Source organism: Pelodiscus sinensis, chromosome 11, assembly GCF_052426305.1.
Source record: "Pelodiscus sinensis isolate ZL-2025 chromosome 11, ASM5242630v1, whole genome shotgun sequence".
Lineage (NCBI taxonomy): Eukaryota > Metazoa > Chordata > Testudines > Trionychidae > Pelodiscus > Pelodiscus sinensis.
Genome location: NC_143062.1, coordinates 17,766,132 through 17,781,674, shown reverse-complemented (window position 1 = coordinate 17,781,674; position 15,543 = coordinate 17,766,132). Strand labels below are relative to the sequence as shown.

The following is a 15,543-nucleotide window of genomic DNA, read 5'->3' as shown; positions in this document are numbered from 1 at the left end:
CTTGCTTTCAAGTGCTGTTTTCCTGCTTCAGAGGGCAGAGGTGGTGCTGCTTTCCAGCCCCTCTGCCACCTTCGCCTGGGAGTCCCATCCCCACCTCCTCCAGCCCACCGCCCTCACAACCCTAAATCTGCAGCCTCCTCTCCTGGCCCCTAGAGCTGGTGCTGCATCCTCGCACCAACTGAGAGACTCCAGTGGTGGCTCAGACTCCCTGCTGCGTGGGAGGAAAGATGGGGGGTGAACTCCCGCCTCAAATCATGCACATGCCACTCAAACAGCTCACGTGCCACTTATGCCATAGGTTGCCAACCTCTGATCTAGTCTGACCTGTCTAACAGAGGCTGGAGAAATCTGGTCAATTACGCAAGCCATTGGGCTCAACAGCGGTTTGACTAAAGCATCTTCCAGAAAGGCATCCAGTCTGAATTTGCAGACCCCAAGTATCCCCCACTTCTGAGAGAGATTGTTCAATGGCTAAATCCTTTCACTTTGAAAAATGGGTGCCTTATTTCTAATGTGAATTTGTCTGGTTTTAATTTCTGCCATTGATTCTTGTTTTGCCTTTCTCCAGTATGTTAAAAGATCCCTTTAGTAAGCTAGGATTTCTCCTTTTAGAGGGCTCATGCACCTTAATCAATTCACTTCTTAATTTTTTTTTATAAGCTTCACAGACCTTTCAAGGTACATCTACACTGCATGTGCGTACCTCTTTAGAGCAGTGGTTCCCAACCTTTTTTATGCTGAGGACCAGCAAACCCATTCACAACGTTTTTGGCAAACAATGAATATGCAAATAAAATGTTACCTGACCGCCTATCCCCAATCCAGCCCCTTGTTCCCCAGTGCCTAACACTCTTTGACCCCCATTCCTATGCCCCATGCCCTTTGACCTCTGACCTCTACAGGCCATGCCAACACCCTTTTGCCCCATGACCCCACCAGCCCTCACCCAACACCCTTAGCCTCCACCCCACCCCCACAATCCCCAGAGCAAGGCGGCTCCCCTAGGGAGCATTGGCGGCGCATGCTCCCTCCTTTGCTCCCGCTCCCTCCCAAAGTGCATGTTGCATCCCCATAGGAGGGAAGCATGGAGCCCTGTCTGGGCTGCCATTACCGAAGCGGCGGGAAGGAGAGAGGCGTCTCCTGCACCACCTCCTCCTGACACCGCTCCAGGTGGCAAAAGCAGCCATGCGGGCAGTGGGATCAGCTGTTGGTGACGTGCACATTCCCTCCTCCTTCGCACCCCGTTTTTCCCCAAGCGTGGAGGGGGAGAGGGAAAGAGGGAGGGAGGAATATTCTGCTCCACCTCCTCTTGTCGCACCTCAGCCACCATGGCTGCCTGAGCTGAACTCCCATGAACAGCCAGCTTGACTGCCATCAGCAGCTAGCAGTCTGCAGACTGGTGGTTGGGAACCGTTGCTTTAGAGTACATCCCAGAGCCAAGGCTTCAGACCAAATCTAAATAGCTACACCGCAATTTTATAATCCCACAAGTCTGAATCAGCTGACATGAACCACCCACAGGTGTTTGACTGCAACATAGATACACCCTAAATCTCTCCATGCATTTTCTCCAGCTCTTAAGTAATTTGTGTGTGTCTGTTCTATACCCTTTATGATTTTTCAACATTCTTTTTGACATTCAGACACTGTCCAGTTCTAGTATTTCAATATTGATCTCACCAATGCCATACACAGTCCAGCCCCAGTGGTAGTGTGACAGTGCGAGGGAGGGGGTTGTCAGTGGAGTTCCCATGGGCTTCTTCGGAAATCCCAGCTCTAGTTCTTACCATGGCGGCAACATGTTCTGTAATCATGCTGGATATGGATATAATGTGGTACTGAATAGTGTTTACCACATGGTCCCAAGCATTAATGGTGACAGACCTTTACAATGAGTAGTGGTCTCAGTCTTCAGGAAAAATACATAGGGCAGACTCAGTGGAATTACTTGGCGAGGCCCAGTGAGACAGAACCAAGAAAACCCACAGCACCCTAATTCCTCTCACTGGCATTACCTTGGCTTTTCCTTTGCCTCGTCGCTTTGGTGTATCCTCTTCATAGTCTTCATCATCCAGATCATCCAGGAAATCATCAGGTTCAAGGATCCGCTACAGAGATGAAAATGTTTATTGTAGGGGGGAAAAAAATCTTCGCATGGTTTGGGGAAAAAAAGAAATGGAAAATAGACAGTGATGTCAGAACTTGGCTGGGGAATGTCTACTCAAAGCTACATACACGCTCAGAAAAAGAAGTGGCTTTCAGAGCAGGAGTGGGGAGCGGGGAGGAATTTTCAGGTACATTTTACTCCCAATCACACTAAAGAAAAGACTGGTCTTGTGGTTATGGAATCAGGCTGTATTCAGGAGAACTGGCCCTCAGCTCTTGGCTCCTCTACAGATCTTGGGTGAGTCATTCAGGTTATGCCTACACTTGCAGTTGATTGACAAAACTTTTGTCATTCACAGTTGCTTAAACGCACACACCTCCCACGAACGATAAAGTTTTGCCATGAGTGAAAGTGTAAATGCTGTTTTCTCAGCAGGATCACTCTGCAGCCAGCAAAGCAAAATCCCCTCATTGGGGTGGAATTATTTGGTTGACAAAAAGTGCCAACAGTGTTTACAGGCTCTAACTTTAGTGACAGAGCTGTGTCGACAGTCGTGGTGCTAAAAGCTGCATAGTGTAGACATATCCTTAGTACCTGATACAGCATGAAACTTTAATATATGGCTAACATTAATACTGAGTAGTTACAAGTTGGGCCTGACCAGTCCCAAATGAGGGATTCTCTTGGACCAGGGCAGGTCATTTCTAGCCCTCCAGCCCAACTCCACTCCTGGCCCACTGGCCCAGCCAGATTCCCAGGGCAGGGCTTCCAGCCACCAGCCCCTCTGCAGCCAGCCCAGCTCGGCTCCCACAGGGCTCCTGCCTCCAGTCCTGCACCGGGACTATCTGGTACAGCAACATCCTGCCCGATTACAGATGTTGCTGGACCAGAGTCTTGATTTAGAGAGGTTCAACCATTTTTAAAAAGGTTCAAGAATTTACTCCAGGGGAATATGAAATGTCATAGCTAAGGAGCTTATTTCAGAACAGACATAGGGATGAGAGAAATGCAGTGCCAGGGAACACTGCTCACCCCAAACTGGGAGCAGCTGGGAAAGGTCCTACAAAAGACCCTGCTAGGAGAGGCGCAAAGAAAAAAATAATTACCATGGAGCAGATTCTCCATTCTCACCAGGAGAGGAAGAGAGACAGATAATGCTCCCTTTAATACCTTCTATCCATGTACAGAATAAATTTGTATGTGCACCAAGGTATGCGTGAATTGCACCACCAGTAGAAACAAAAAAACCTAGCTGCGGGCACTTTGTTAATCACCTGTGAAGCATCTGAATTTCTCCTGAGCAGCCGCCCAAGCGCGCAGGGAACACTGGACAAAGAAGTGATGCCTTCTACTTTAACAAATGCTTAGGTGGAGGAAATAGGAATGATACAATGTGTAGCGGATTTTGCTATGCACAAAGTGCTTAATGCTAACAAACCGAATGTAAGTAATGGTAGCTAATTATGGATTGCTGTGACCACCGCCTATCAAGTCTTACTGTTTGCTTGCGCTCCCCTTGTCTGTTTGCAATGTCCACCTATTGTGTTTGGTCTTAGTTAAGTTATTTGGAGCAGGAGACATTTCTTTGTTCTGTATTTCCACAGTGCCCAACACAATGGCCTCATATGCACTATTTACATGACAAATTAAATAAGACTACTCACAGACCTAAATTTAGGCATTTGTTAAATTGGGGTGTTCATTAATTTCCTGGTGACTCAGTTACCTACCAATATAATGCGCCTAATACTTTCTCACTTCCATCCCAACCCTTTGCCTGTCTTGTCTATATAGAACTTTTCAGGTAGAGACAGTCCCATTACCTAACACAATATGTGCACAACACCTGGAGAATGGGGCCCTGATGAGGCCTCCGGATGCTGCAGTGATACAAGAAAAAAAAAATCAGTCTCATAGAAAGGATATATAACAGACACCATAGTAAAGAGCGCTGTATAAAAGCTTAGAAAGAAAAACATTGTTTACACTGAAGTTCCCAGGATAATATATTTCTCTAGCATCTTTCATCCCTATATGGTACACGGAAGATGACTGGTTCACACAGCACTAAATTGCAGTTGTTTGTGCAATGGAACACAGATTCTGATTGTAGAGAATTGGGAAACTTCTGATTTATTCTCATCAAAGAATGCATCACTCAATTTCATCTCTCATTTTATTTAATCATCTACAGGGCTTGAAGGGGTTAAACTTCTCTCTTGAAACAAGCCAAGCAATACAGTGTCTGAGAGAAAGTCACTAAGCATGAACAAACTATCAGAAACCAACATCATCTGTAAAGCTCTCCATAGCATGGGGGAAACTGCAGAGAATTGTTTTGACAGGTTCCTGAGAACCAGCAGACAAAAAAAATTGGAAATGTGTACAAAATGGACAGCTAGCCAAGGTGAGAAGGGAGTGGGACTCTCACTGGTTATAGTTTCACATCAGTTCTTGGATCCAAGAGGAACAAACTCTGATGATGAAAGGTTTGGAAGACCTTGAAATCTACCAAGATCTCCATGTGGAAGATGGGTAACGTGGTAAAACAGCATAGGTATTTATGGTTTTCAAGATATGTTTTCTCTGTAGAGTTCTGTGTCCTGAATAAATACCTCCCTTTATGGAAGATGGCTGTTCACCGATAAAATCTCTCACTGTACACAGGAAAGAGCAGGACTAAGCTGAACTAAGTTCCAACTTGCTACAGTGATCACAATGAGCTTCAAGAGGAAATTGTGGCCAGAATCTCCAGAAAGAAGGGAGAGGAATGCAGGTTCCCACCACAAGAAAGCTAACAGATCAAGACCTGAGTGGAGATACCATAGGCCAGGCCTCAAAGAACACAGAGGCCTGTTTCACAACAGTCCACCAATTTCATCTAGAGTTATTAATTTACACCAGTGGTCTCCAACTTAATTTACAATTTTTAAATCTCAGAACAGGCAAAGATCTACTGTCCTGCCCCTTCCTGGAAGCCCCGCTTTCTCTATTCTCCTCCTGTCCATCACTTGCTATCCCCAGTCCTTACTTACACACTCTGATAAACAGTTTATTTTTAAATTATGCAATATATAAAATTAAAATCATGTGTTTACAGTTATGAAATAAATGGTCTATTTTTTATTCATACTATTTAAATCTAAAATGAAGCATTTATAATTATACATTTGGGGAGAGAGTTCTGGGGGCAGGGGAGAGGGAACAGGGTGCTAGGAGGGCAGAGGACAGGGTTCTGCAGCAGGGGACAGGGTGCCAGTGGGGACAGAGTTCAAGGAGTGGGGACAGAGCTCTGTAGCTGGGGACAGGGGAGTGGGGACAGAGTTCGGGAAGTGGGGACAGGAATGGGGACAGAGTTCTGCAGCTGGGGACAGGGGAGTGAGGACAGAGTAAGGGGAATGGGGACAGAGTTCTGTAGCTGGGAACAGGTGGGATGCCAGTGGCAGCAGAGAGTCCCCTGAATCTGCCTCCTCCCAGGATTCCCCCCCCCCCCCCCCGCAAGAAAGGGAAGCCAGCACATGCCTCCTCCGGGCCCGAATCTCCCCCCCCCCCCCCCCCAGCGCAGGGAAATCCTACGTGTGCCTGCACCAGGGCCAACCCCCGCTCCCGCGGCAGGGCCAAACCCCCTCCTGCAGCATGGCCAAGCCCCGTGGGCGCCTTCCCCGAGGTCAAACCCCCCCTCCCATGGCACGGCACGGCACAGCCTGACCTGACCCTCTCCTCTCCTTCTGCAGCCCAGCCAACCCCTGCAGGCACCTGCCCCGGGGCCAAAACCCCCTTCCGCAATGCGGCCCAGCCCAGCCAAGCCCCTCCCCTCCCGCAGCGCGGCCAAACCCCGGGGCTGACCCCCGCTCCCGCAGCACAGAGAAACCCGTGCTTGACTCACCCCTCCAGAGCTGGCGGCGCAGGGAAGCCACCGCACTCCTCCTCCAGGGCCGATGCCCCCTCCCCCAGCACGCAACAGAGCTGTGGGAGGGGAGCAGCCCGCGCAGTTCCGGAACCCCCGGAAGTGACGCAGGTTTCAGACAGGACTTCCGTCCACCCCGCAGGAAGCCGGCACTACACTAGAGGTAGGTAGTGGGGCTTCTCGGGGGTGGGAGTGCCCGAACGCCTCGCAATCGACAGGTCGAGGCCTCGCGATTGACCAGTCGATTGCAATCGATGGGTTGGTGACCACGGACACGGATTTACACTAATTAACCCCAACAGTTTAGGACAAGAGGAAGAATGCATCTGCCTGAAAGTGTTTTGAGAATCCAGAAGGCAGATCTGGAATTTGGTCACTGACAGTGGGGCAAACCTCAACTCTTACAGAAAGAGCCTGGGGATATTTTGTGACCAGAAAATATTTTGGAATTTAAGGGCCTACAAACCATCAATTGTATATGGTTCAATTTATTTGCCAGAGAAGGATAAAGGAGAGACACAATCCTCTTGGGATTGTAGTATGTGCTTCCAGCAAGTCTTCCTCTAAGGCTGTTGAACACAGTTGCTCAGCAGTGCAGTCTAGCAGACAAAACATGGAAATTAGGAGACCTGAGGTCTTATTCCACTGGTCTACTACGTCACTTGACCAAGCCTCATCCTGTCTGGAGGCCTCTGTTTAAACTTTTCAGCGCAGGAGCTCTCTTTTTTCTGTAAGTTTGTTCAGTGCCAAGCACAGTGAGGCAAAGCTTTTAGTGCCATCGACGCGGTACAGGCTCAGGGATGATCTCGTTGCCCTAGCGGCAGTGAGGACGAGCTCGTGGTCAACTCTATTAGCTCTCATGCTGCCTCCAGTGTCCTATGTAGAGGGCCTATCGACAAGGACCGACTCCTCTTGAAACCTACCAAGGTGTCATCTTCTGCACCACATCCCCTAGTCGCGCTCAACCAGCCATGCTTGGGCCCAGGAGAGGCAGACCTTGAGGCCGGTGCAGGTACATCAGGGTGTCCAGACTGGGGGTGTACCATGGGCACGTGTCAGGGCAGTGATCTGCCCCTCTCCGCTTGCTGCTTCTTACGCAGCACCAGTGATTGTGAGCGGTACAGGGCCAAACGGCACCTTGATGACGCCAAGGCCCCTGAGGATCCTGGAAGCCTCCTGCCCCGAGGGCAGTGCACTGTGGGACTCCAGAGCCACGTCCGCAGCCGGGCGAAGCGCTGACTCCTTTAGGAGTATTTTTAAGCGCAAATCTTTCTCACGCTGAGTCTGGGGCTTAAAACTGCAACAGATCTTGCAGTTGGCTGGGACATGGGCCTTACCCAAGCACTTTAAGCACAAATTGTGCAGATCACCACAGAGCATAGGTTTAGCACAGTCCACGCAAGACTTAGGGACTGGGGGGGTGGAAGGCCAGCAGGGGTATATATGCGCTGCTATAGTGGTGCCACTCCAGGGGGCTTCCCTGCTGGCCCGATGGGTACTGCTAAGGGACAACGCTCCAATCTGTGCATGCAGCACACACACACCTAAATGGAATGGACATGAGCAAGCACTCGAAGAATAAATATAATTTTCGGTGGTAACTGAGACCCATGAAACTGGAACATTTACAGCAATGCATTGGGTACTAAATAAAGGCAGTTATTGCCAATCTGATATTCAATCTACTAAACCATCCCCTCCCTCTGGATCACAAAGCCCAAGACAATTATGCAAAAGAAAATACCCAGGCAGAGGCGGGAACAGTTTTACACATGTAAATCTGAAAAACTTTCAACTAGAAAATTCCCACCCCAATCCTCCTTCCACAAAAATAGTTTGACAATGGGGTAAAGGATTAGAACAAAATTCATGCTGAAGAAATTTTCTCCAATCAGCGCCAATCCTTACTAGGCTTGTAGAGCTGTGGCATGTGAGGCGTTCCTGGAAGTCAGCCAATGCATTTAATATACATTCAGCAATTCAACAGAAAATGACGAAGAGCAGAGCCCCCTGTGACTTTGAGGGCCTAGTTTACATTTCACAGCAAATTCCACTCTCCTTGTGGGGAAGAAAGTTCCTAGAAGCCAAAGTTAATTTGCAATTGGTATGGGGAGAGCAGAGAAATCTTTAACAAAGAAAATAATATTTAATATTTTACAGAGGGGACTCTAGCATCCCCATACAACAGAAGGATTAAACATGGCGTTGTACTAACTGCACAAGCTAAACAGAGAAGTCTTACACATGCTGCTGCAGCTCACAAGCAGCCCTGGACTCCTGTCAGAGCTACTTAGTGGATAGAGCACTGGACTAGGACTCAGGAGACTTGGGTTCTATTCTCAGCTCTGGCCCTAACCTACTGGGTGATTTTAGTCAGGTACCATCAACTCTGTGCCTCAGTTTCCCTATGTGTAAAATGGGAATAATGGTACTCTAAAACGCTACTGACAAAACATCCTATACAAGAGCTAGGTATTATTTTTGTCATTATTAATATGTTAGATAGTGATTGGTAACATGGGTTAGGACACAGGGATTAATACCCTCATCTCTTCAAGAAGTGAGGGATGATACAAAGAGGAACTTTGGTGTAATACAATTCAAAGCATGGCACCAGCACACACACACCACAGCAACCAATCAATCCAGGCTACGATGGAAAGTTTGAACCCAATACCTCTTTTTTGCAGAAGCAAACAGAAGGACCGACCCCAAAGTTCTTGTAGGCTGGCCATCTTGCATGGTGAACGAATGCACAGATCAGATCAGATCACATCCGCAAGCATAATACTTGAAATAGTAAAGATCCAGCACACAGATGCACCATATCTGCTACAACAGCGAGGGACACCTCAGATGTATAGATAACAAAGAGCTACAGTGAGTAGTAACCACAGTTCAGTAGAGGGTCCTCCTCCAAGCCAGTGCTGACCCCAGTGCCTCACTAAGATATCAGGCAGTGTCATGTGCAAGGAATGGTGTGAGCAACTGAACAGAGGGCATTCTTCCATGTCAGTGCAACTGGCCCCACACATCCCAGAACACTCTAAGGAGGCACATCTTTCAGATGACAAGGATAATAAAATTCCCATTGTTTATGGCATATTACAGCTCCCATGGAACTTTGTGTACCAATAAGAGTGATATCCTGCCTAAATCCCAACTTGGGTAATTCCATTCTGTGTCTCAATTTCCTTGCAATTTCATGTGGATATCGTGTTCTTTGCTCCTGCCCTAAACTTCTGTACAGCTGCTAAATAGCTCCTGCATTCCACAGAAGAGATGGCTGCATGTGAGGCAGGATGAGTGTACCCCATTTTCTGATCTACAGATGACAAGTGCTTGCAATGGGGCATACAAACCCCATATTGCCAGGAAAAGGTTAATGAGCTGCTGTAGGCACAGTCAAACCCCTCTGTTATATCCACAATAGGTATCAGGCTCAAAGAGAGGGTTAGAATTGAAAAGCCCACCTCTCTTGGGAGTTGGAGGGGAAGGAGAGATCTCACTCTGTAAGAGAAGTCTGGCTGGGACCAAGAACTGACAAGATATAGCTGCCTGCCAGAGCCTCCTGAAGAAAGGTAGGCTTGACACAGGACTAGAGTTCTGACTTGCTACCTGTGTCTTGCCTATAGATACAGAGTAAGACTAATGCAAATAATGCCCCACCTGAAAGGGGGTGACTGTCAAATAAAATCCTTTTGTCTCGTGCACCTAAGAATGCAGCAGTGAGTTGTTGTGAACCCAGTGCTATGCAAGAGGTAGATATTATTATTACTATCTACCTTACATGGATATAGTCAGGGTTTGTACTTGTTAAGGGCTTCCATAAACTTCAATCATGGCAAATATTATTCACTGAAGAATTCACATAAAATGCATCAGCTACAAGCCAACTCACTTCAAAAGAAATGAACAAGACTGACTACACAAGTATTTACAACAGATGTGGGGAACCTTTTTTGGGTCAGGGGCTGCTGACCCACAGAAAAATCAGTTGGGGGCCAAGGGCTGCAAGGAGGCAGTGGGGGGCTGGAGTGCCAGCATGGACTCTCTAACACTGCACAAGACCCTAGCCTCGGAGTCCAGATCCAGGCAACCCAGGGGCCGCATCCAGTCCCCGGGTCTTAGGTTCCTCACCCCAATCTACAAATACAAAACTGAGTACACGTGGCTCCCCATAAAATAAGGCTCCTAGGATAAAACAACGTAACCACCAAGTGATCATCCTCATACAACCACAAAGGTAGGATTAACTGCTGTTCAGCACAGCCATGTTACTCAGGACTGTGTCAATCCGTCGCAGACTGAACTTGTGCCCAGAGGTGAGAAATAAAGTAAAAACACAAGGAATCAAAGGGAGAAAGGAGTGGAATGGAAAGTGCTTTCCAATTATTTCATCCTGGGCAACTCATGACTAAAAGCCCTAATTACTTTTTAGCATGCCCTTTACTGGCTATAAAGCATGGTAACATAATGAAGCAGGCAGCAGTCATACCATCAGCTGTATTATTTGCAACCAATAAGGAAGAGCAGAACTGCTGTTTATGTAAGTAATAAGCTCTCTGGGGCAAACCAATACTATGATGAGGGCTCTGTAAGTATATACACTATGGATGTTAAATATAGGCTAATTCCGCATTTCTCAAACTATGGGTCCCAACCTCCCGGGAGGTCACGAGCAACTTGAGGGGGCTCGCGAGCAACTTGAGGGGAGGGTCACAGTATCACAAAGTTTGAGAACCCTGAGTTAATTGAATAGTCAATTAACTTCATGAATCCTTATTGGTTACTTAACAGTCCCAAGGATGGGCCAGCAGCTATGCGCCTCCAGACCCATTCCTGAGGAGCCCCCTGCCACTTTCACACTGCTACCTCTGTATCAGAAGCCGTGTAGGGTAGCATCAGCCCCTTTCAGTGGGGAAGAAAGGGCAGTTTAGCTCCCAGACCCAGCACAAACCAGAACTGAGCCAGGCTGCTTGCCCACCTAGCTCCTAATACACTTTAGATGCAGAGCCACAGCAGGGGTAGGTCCCAGACCCAGGGTGAGCCAGGCTGCTGGCCAGCCTGCTAAAAAATGTACTGGTAAGGGGAGGAGGGGAAAAATAAGTGCAAATGCTTGTGCTTATCAGTTAATCAACTATTATATTCCTAATATACACTGCACCTCAATTTGTAATGTAAAAAACCACCACCCTTTCAGGGCTTTTTCCATCATAATACAGCCAAAAAACCCAAAGCCATATGAGCATAGTTCTTATTCTACTTTCACAGATCCTTTTAAATTACATCTCTACTCTTGCTGCAGATTACACAAATTCCCAGATTGGTGTCCATGGAAATTTTTGAAATAGATACTTTTTAGAGAGTGCCTTGTAACTTCCGTGTTTGTTCCAATTTTCTGAGAACACTTATTTCTCTGCAGACATCCCAAAGCATAGTAAAAATCACTGCAGGGCTTCCTGTGTTGAATCATCGTTGTTTAGGAAGCAAAAGGCAGTGGGGCCAGGGGTTAAGTCAGATTATAGTATGTTCCATGATATTAATCATGACAGCATGTTTTAACTGATGTCAGCTCCTTCCTTATCCCACTTTTCTTTTAAACTGCTAGGGGTTGAACATGAAAGCTAAAACTTTAGGCCAATACAAAACAACAACTGGATTATTATTAATATGACCCTGTTCATCTATAGCGCTTTCATCAGCAGATCCAAGAACTTTACAAGAGAGGTTGATATCACTATCCCCATTTTATGGATGGGGAAACCGAGGCACAGAGCCTAGAAGTGACTTGCCCGAGGTTGCCCAGCAGGCCAGTAGAGTCAGGAACAGAACCCAGTCCTCCCAAGTCCCAGTGCTCTCCCCAATAGTCTACATTGCTCTTATAATAGCCCCCATCATAGTCAGGGCAACAGCAGCAACAAATTCATAGTAATGGTTGTTAGCTCTAATATAGCACAATCAGTGACAGAGCCAAGAACAGAACCCCAGTCTCCCGAGTCCCCATTCAGTGAGCTACCCATGTATCCTAACACCAAAATGTGGCCTGGAAAAAATGAAAGTTTCCTTTTTCTACCACCAGAAAGCAAATCCAATAGTTCACTGCACTCCTGGATTCCTGATCTGCCACTGCTACCTCCTGCTCCCTACACCCAATGGCAGATTCTCACAAGAAGTTCAAAATTCTGAGTGTTCAGTTGCTCCCTTTGTCATGCCAGACTTCATCAAAAGACACCCACCCTCCCACCCTCATCCTAACCATAAAAGCAGCAGCCAGAGAGAGACCGAAGAAGAGGAAAAAAAGAAGCATGCTTTGTTTGCTTTGGCAGCAAGACACGTGTTTTACCATGAAGCTCCCCCTTGCAACATAGGGGAGAACGCTCTCTCTCTGCCGTACCTTCCGTGCACGGCTGTTGGTGACAGGGAACTCGCTCAGGCTGTCTTCATCATTGCGCAGGTCTGGCAGGCTGCGTTTCTCCAGGGGGTCAGTCCTCAAGAGGGCCTCCAGGCTGCTACCATCCTGGGAGATCAGCCCCTCTTTTTTTAAGGTCTGATCAGTATCTGTAGAGGGGAAAGAAAACCATACCCAAAGTCACCACTACACCATCAAATTAATTAATTGTGTGCAAAGGAGAAGACGCAGTCAAGACATTAGCACAATTTGGAGATGTAAATAGGACCAGTCTACACTGTGGGGGACAGTTACCATGTAACAAAAATATTACAAATAGGTCCTGCAATGCAACTGATTCTATAGCAGAAATGGGACTGGAACTGCACTGGCCCTCTGAAAGTATCATTACAGTCCCTCTAGTTCAGTATCAATCTTCTTGCCATGCCCAGAACCCTGGTATCTCCACCATCCAACTGCACTGCATCAGAACAATGGATCAGTCTAGGCTGCTACCCTGCCACTCCCTGTAACGCTGAAACAAACCAATGGACCCATGTAACCTGGTATCACAAAAATGCTAGATCAGACCAATGAGCCCATCTAAGCTAGTATCTCTCCAATACTGACCATCAACAGGTGGTCCCCAGGGAGGTATACACCCTCCAAAATACAAAATTCTGCAACAATATTTAATGGGAAAGGACATTTTCCCCATAGACTAGATGCTTAGTACAAGCTGACTTCCCTGCTTCAGCACCCTCGGGACCTGACCAGTCCCAAACGAGGGAGTTTGCTAGACCTGGGGAGGTCAATTCTGGCCCCCTGCTGCTGGCCTCTGGTTCTCCCGGGGGGGGGGGGGGGGGCACTAGCCTCCCAACCACCAACCCTGGCACTGCTTCTAGCTACCAGCCTCGCTGCCCCAGGGCTCTCTGGTTTGGCAACATTTGTTGCCAGATCAGAGAGTCCCAGACCCAGACCTGCAGTTAGCTTAAACTCCAAAGAGCAGCGGCTCTCTCCCATGTTTACCCTACACTTGGTACTTCCCAAATGTGATGTACACCATACTGGTCTAGAGAGCCACAGGATGAAAACCTGGGGAAAGCGGCAGAACACTGATTTACTCCACCCATAATGACAAAATGGGTGCAGAAGGGGGTGGAGGTGCAGGGTCTGGGTAGGAGGGAGGGTGCAGGAATGGGATGGGTGAGCGGGGTCTCAACAAAAGGAGTGTGTAAGTATGATGGGGGGACTGCCGGTTCCAGGCATGAAGTGGATGGAGGGGGCTTACCGGGCTTTGTGCCTCCCACCACTCCCAGGACCCGCCCCTCACTGCTCCCATTGGCTGTGATTCCAGCTAACAGGAGCAATGGCAAAAGCTTCCAGGTGAGTGGTTTTCTGTGCTGCTGTTCCTCCAGTTGAGGTGAGAGCAGCAGCACGCACAGCTGCTTGCTTGCCCCAGATCCAGCCTGTGAGGCTCAGCCCTCTCCCCACTTGCAGCAGGAAGCCAGTGCTCAAACCTCGCAGGGGGAGGTGTTGGAGTGCCTGCACAGACTCCCCATTGGGAGGCATGGGGGAGCCTCGAGCACACAGCCCACCTGAAAGATGGTCACAGACCACATGAGAACCACTGATTTACTCCAATTCCACACTGAAAATGTGTTCATGTGGGAGAAAGCAAAAGGCAACTGCTTCAAACATGCATCCCCTCCCTGTTCCTGCAATAGTCTCAAATCAGCTGCCCACAGGAGTAGCTCGGGATGCCAGTGAGCTGAGCTCTGTATAACAAGCTCAAGTTCTTATTATACAGAGCTCAGTCACAACTCATACCATGCCAACAATGATTTCTACATCAGGTGGTAGAACTGTGGCACTGAGGTTACGTTGTCGAGTTTTTTTCAGAAGAAGATCTGCAAATCATGCTCTCATTTGCATATATTCTTCCAATTCTTTTTGCGGAAGAGGTTTTTCCAATATTTGGCCCTAGCCCTGGCCCTGTGTAGACGGGGCAAAATGTCGTGAAAAAACCTTCACAAGACTTCTTATTCCTCGTAAATCAAGGTTTATAGGGTCTTGCAAAAAGAGGGTTTTTTTCCCAACTTTTGGCCCCATCCACAAAGGGCCAAATATTGGAAAAACCTCTTCCGAAAAAGAATCGGAAGATATGCACATGTGAGCACAATTTGCATATGTTCTTCCGAAAAAAACCTGCAATGTAGCCATAGACACAGTAGTACCAAGAGGTTATTTCCATCCATGTTCTATACAAACTACGATTATGACATAGTTGAGGCTGCATCCTCAATCCAAGAGAGGAACATATGAACTGGAAGGGACTGTCTGGGTCAGAGACCACTACCCTAATATCGCAGGCACTTGTCTCAGGAGAGGAGCCTAATAAATGCATTGCAAGCAGAGATCAGACGGAGGGAAAGTGTCACCTGGTTTGATGGAGGGGAAGGAAAGCCTTGGGTCCTCAGGAGGGTGAGCACGGCGCTTTTTCCTCCAGCGACGAGCTGGGTAGGAGTAGAGCTGGCCAGAAGCTAAACCTTTAAAAAATACAAGAGAAAGCCTGAAACCCGATATTCTGACAAATTGATGCCACAAAGCAATGAATATAAGCACTGTCTTCAGAAAGCAATGGGGATTATGGGTAACCCCAGCGCCTTTAGAGATAAGACCCCATGTTATTTTAATTATTACAGTAGCACCAAAAGGCCCACACTAAGATCAAGGCCCCACCTTTTGACACCATCAAACAGCAAGGGAAAGTCCCTATGACCACAGAGTTTAAAATCTAAACAGATACACGGTGAAAGGGGAAAACTGAAGCACAGAAAGGCAAAGTGACTTGCTCATGGCCATCCAGAAGGTTACTGGCAAAACCAGGAATAGATCCCAGGTCTTCTGACTCCCAGTCTAGTGCCCTATCCTCTGGCTCCCACAGCCTCTCTGTAAAATGGGATAAGTGTTAGGAAGAAAAGTTAGCTGCCAAGGGTCAGTCTTCCATTCCCCATTGTATGAGAAGCTCAGTCTAATATAAGGAAAGCACAACACACAGAGTGTGGTAAGATGCACTCGTGAATGAAAGTGCCAAAGGGAAGTTTTTACCAAAAGCTGCACGTTTGCAGCCCCGTT

General features: G+C 47.6%; 1 protein-coding gene across 5 annotated transcripts in view; it reads right to left on the bottom strand.

The window, feature by feature from the left end:
- The window catches only part of DPF2 (double PHD fingers 2), a 48,543-nt gene that overhangs the window by 20,237 nt on the left and 12,763 nt on the right, over nucleotides 1–15,543 (bottom strand). For all 5 annotated transcript variants that reach the window (XM_014580305.4, XM_075939134.2, XM_089781154.1 and 2 more), the window contains 3 exons: nucleotides 14,847–14,954; nucleotides 12,412–12,575; nucleotides 2,016–2,108 (listed from right to left, as the gene is read on the bottom strand). In XM_014580305.4, the coding sequence (XP_014435791.1) occupies nucleotides 2,016–2,108; nucleotides 12,412–12,575; nucleotides 14,847–14,954 (365 nt within the window). The remainder of the gene's footprint in view (nucleotides 1–2,015; nucleotides 2,109–12,411; nucleotides 12,576–14,846; nucleotides 14,955–15,543) is intronic.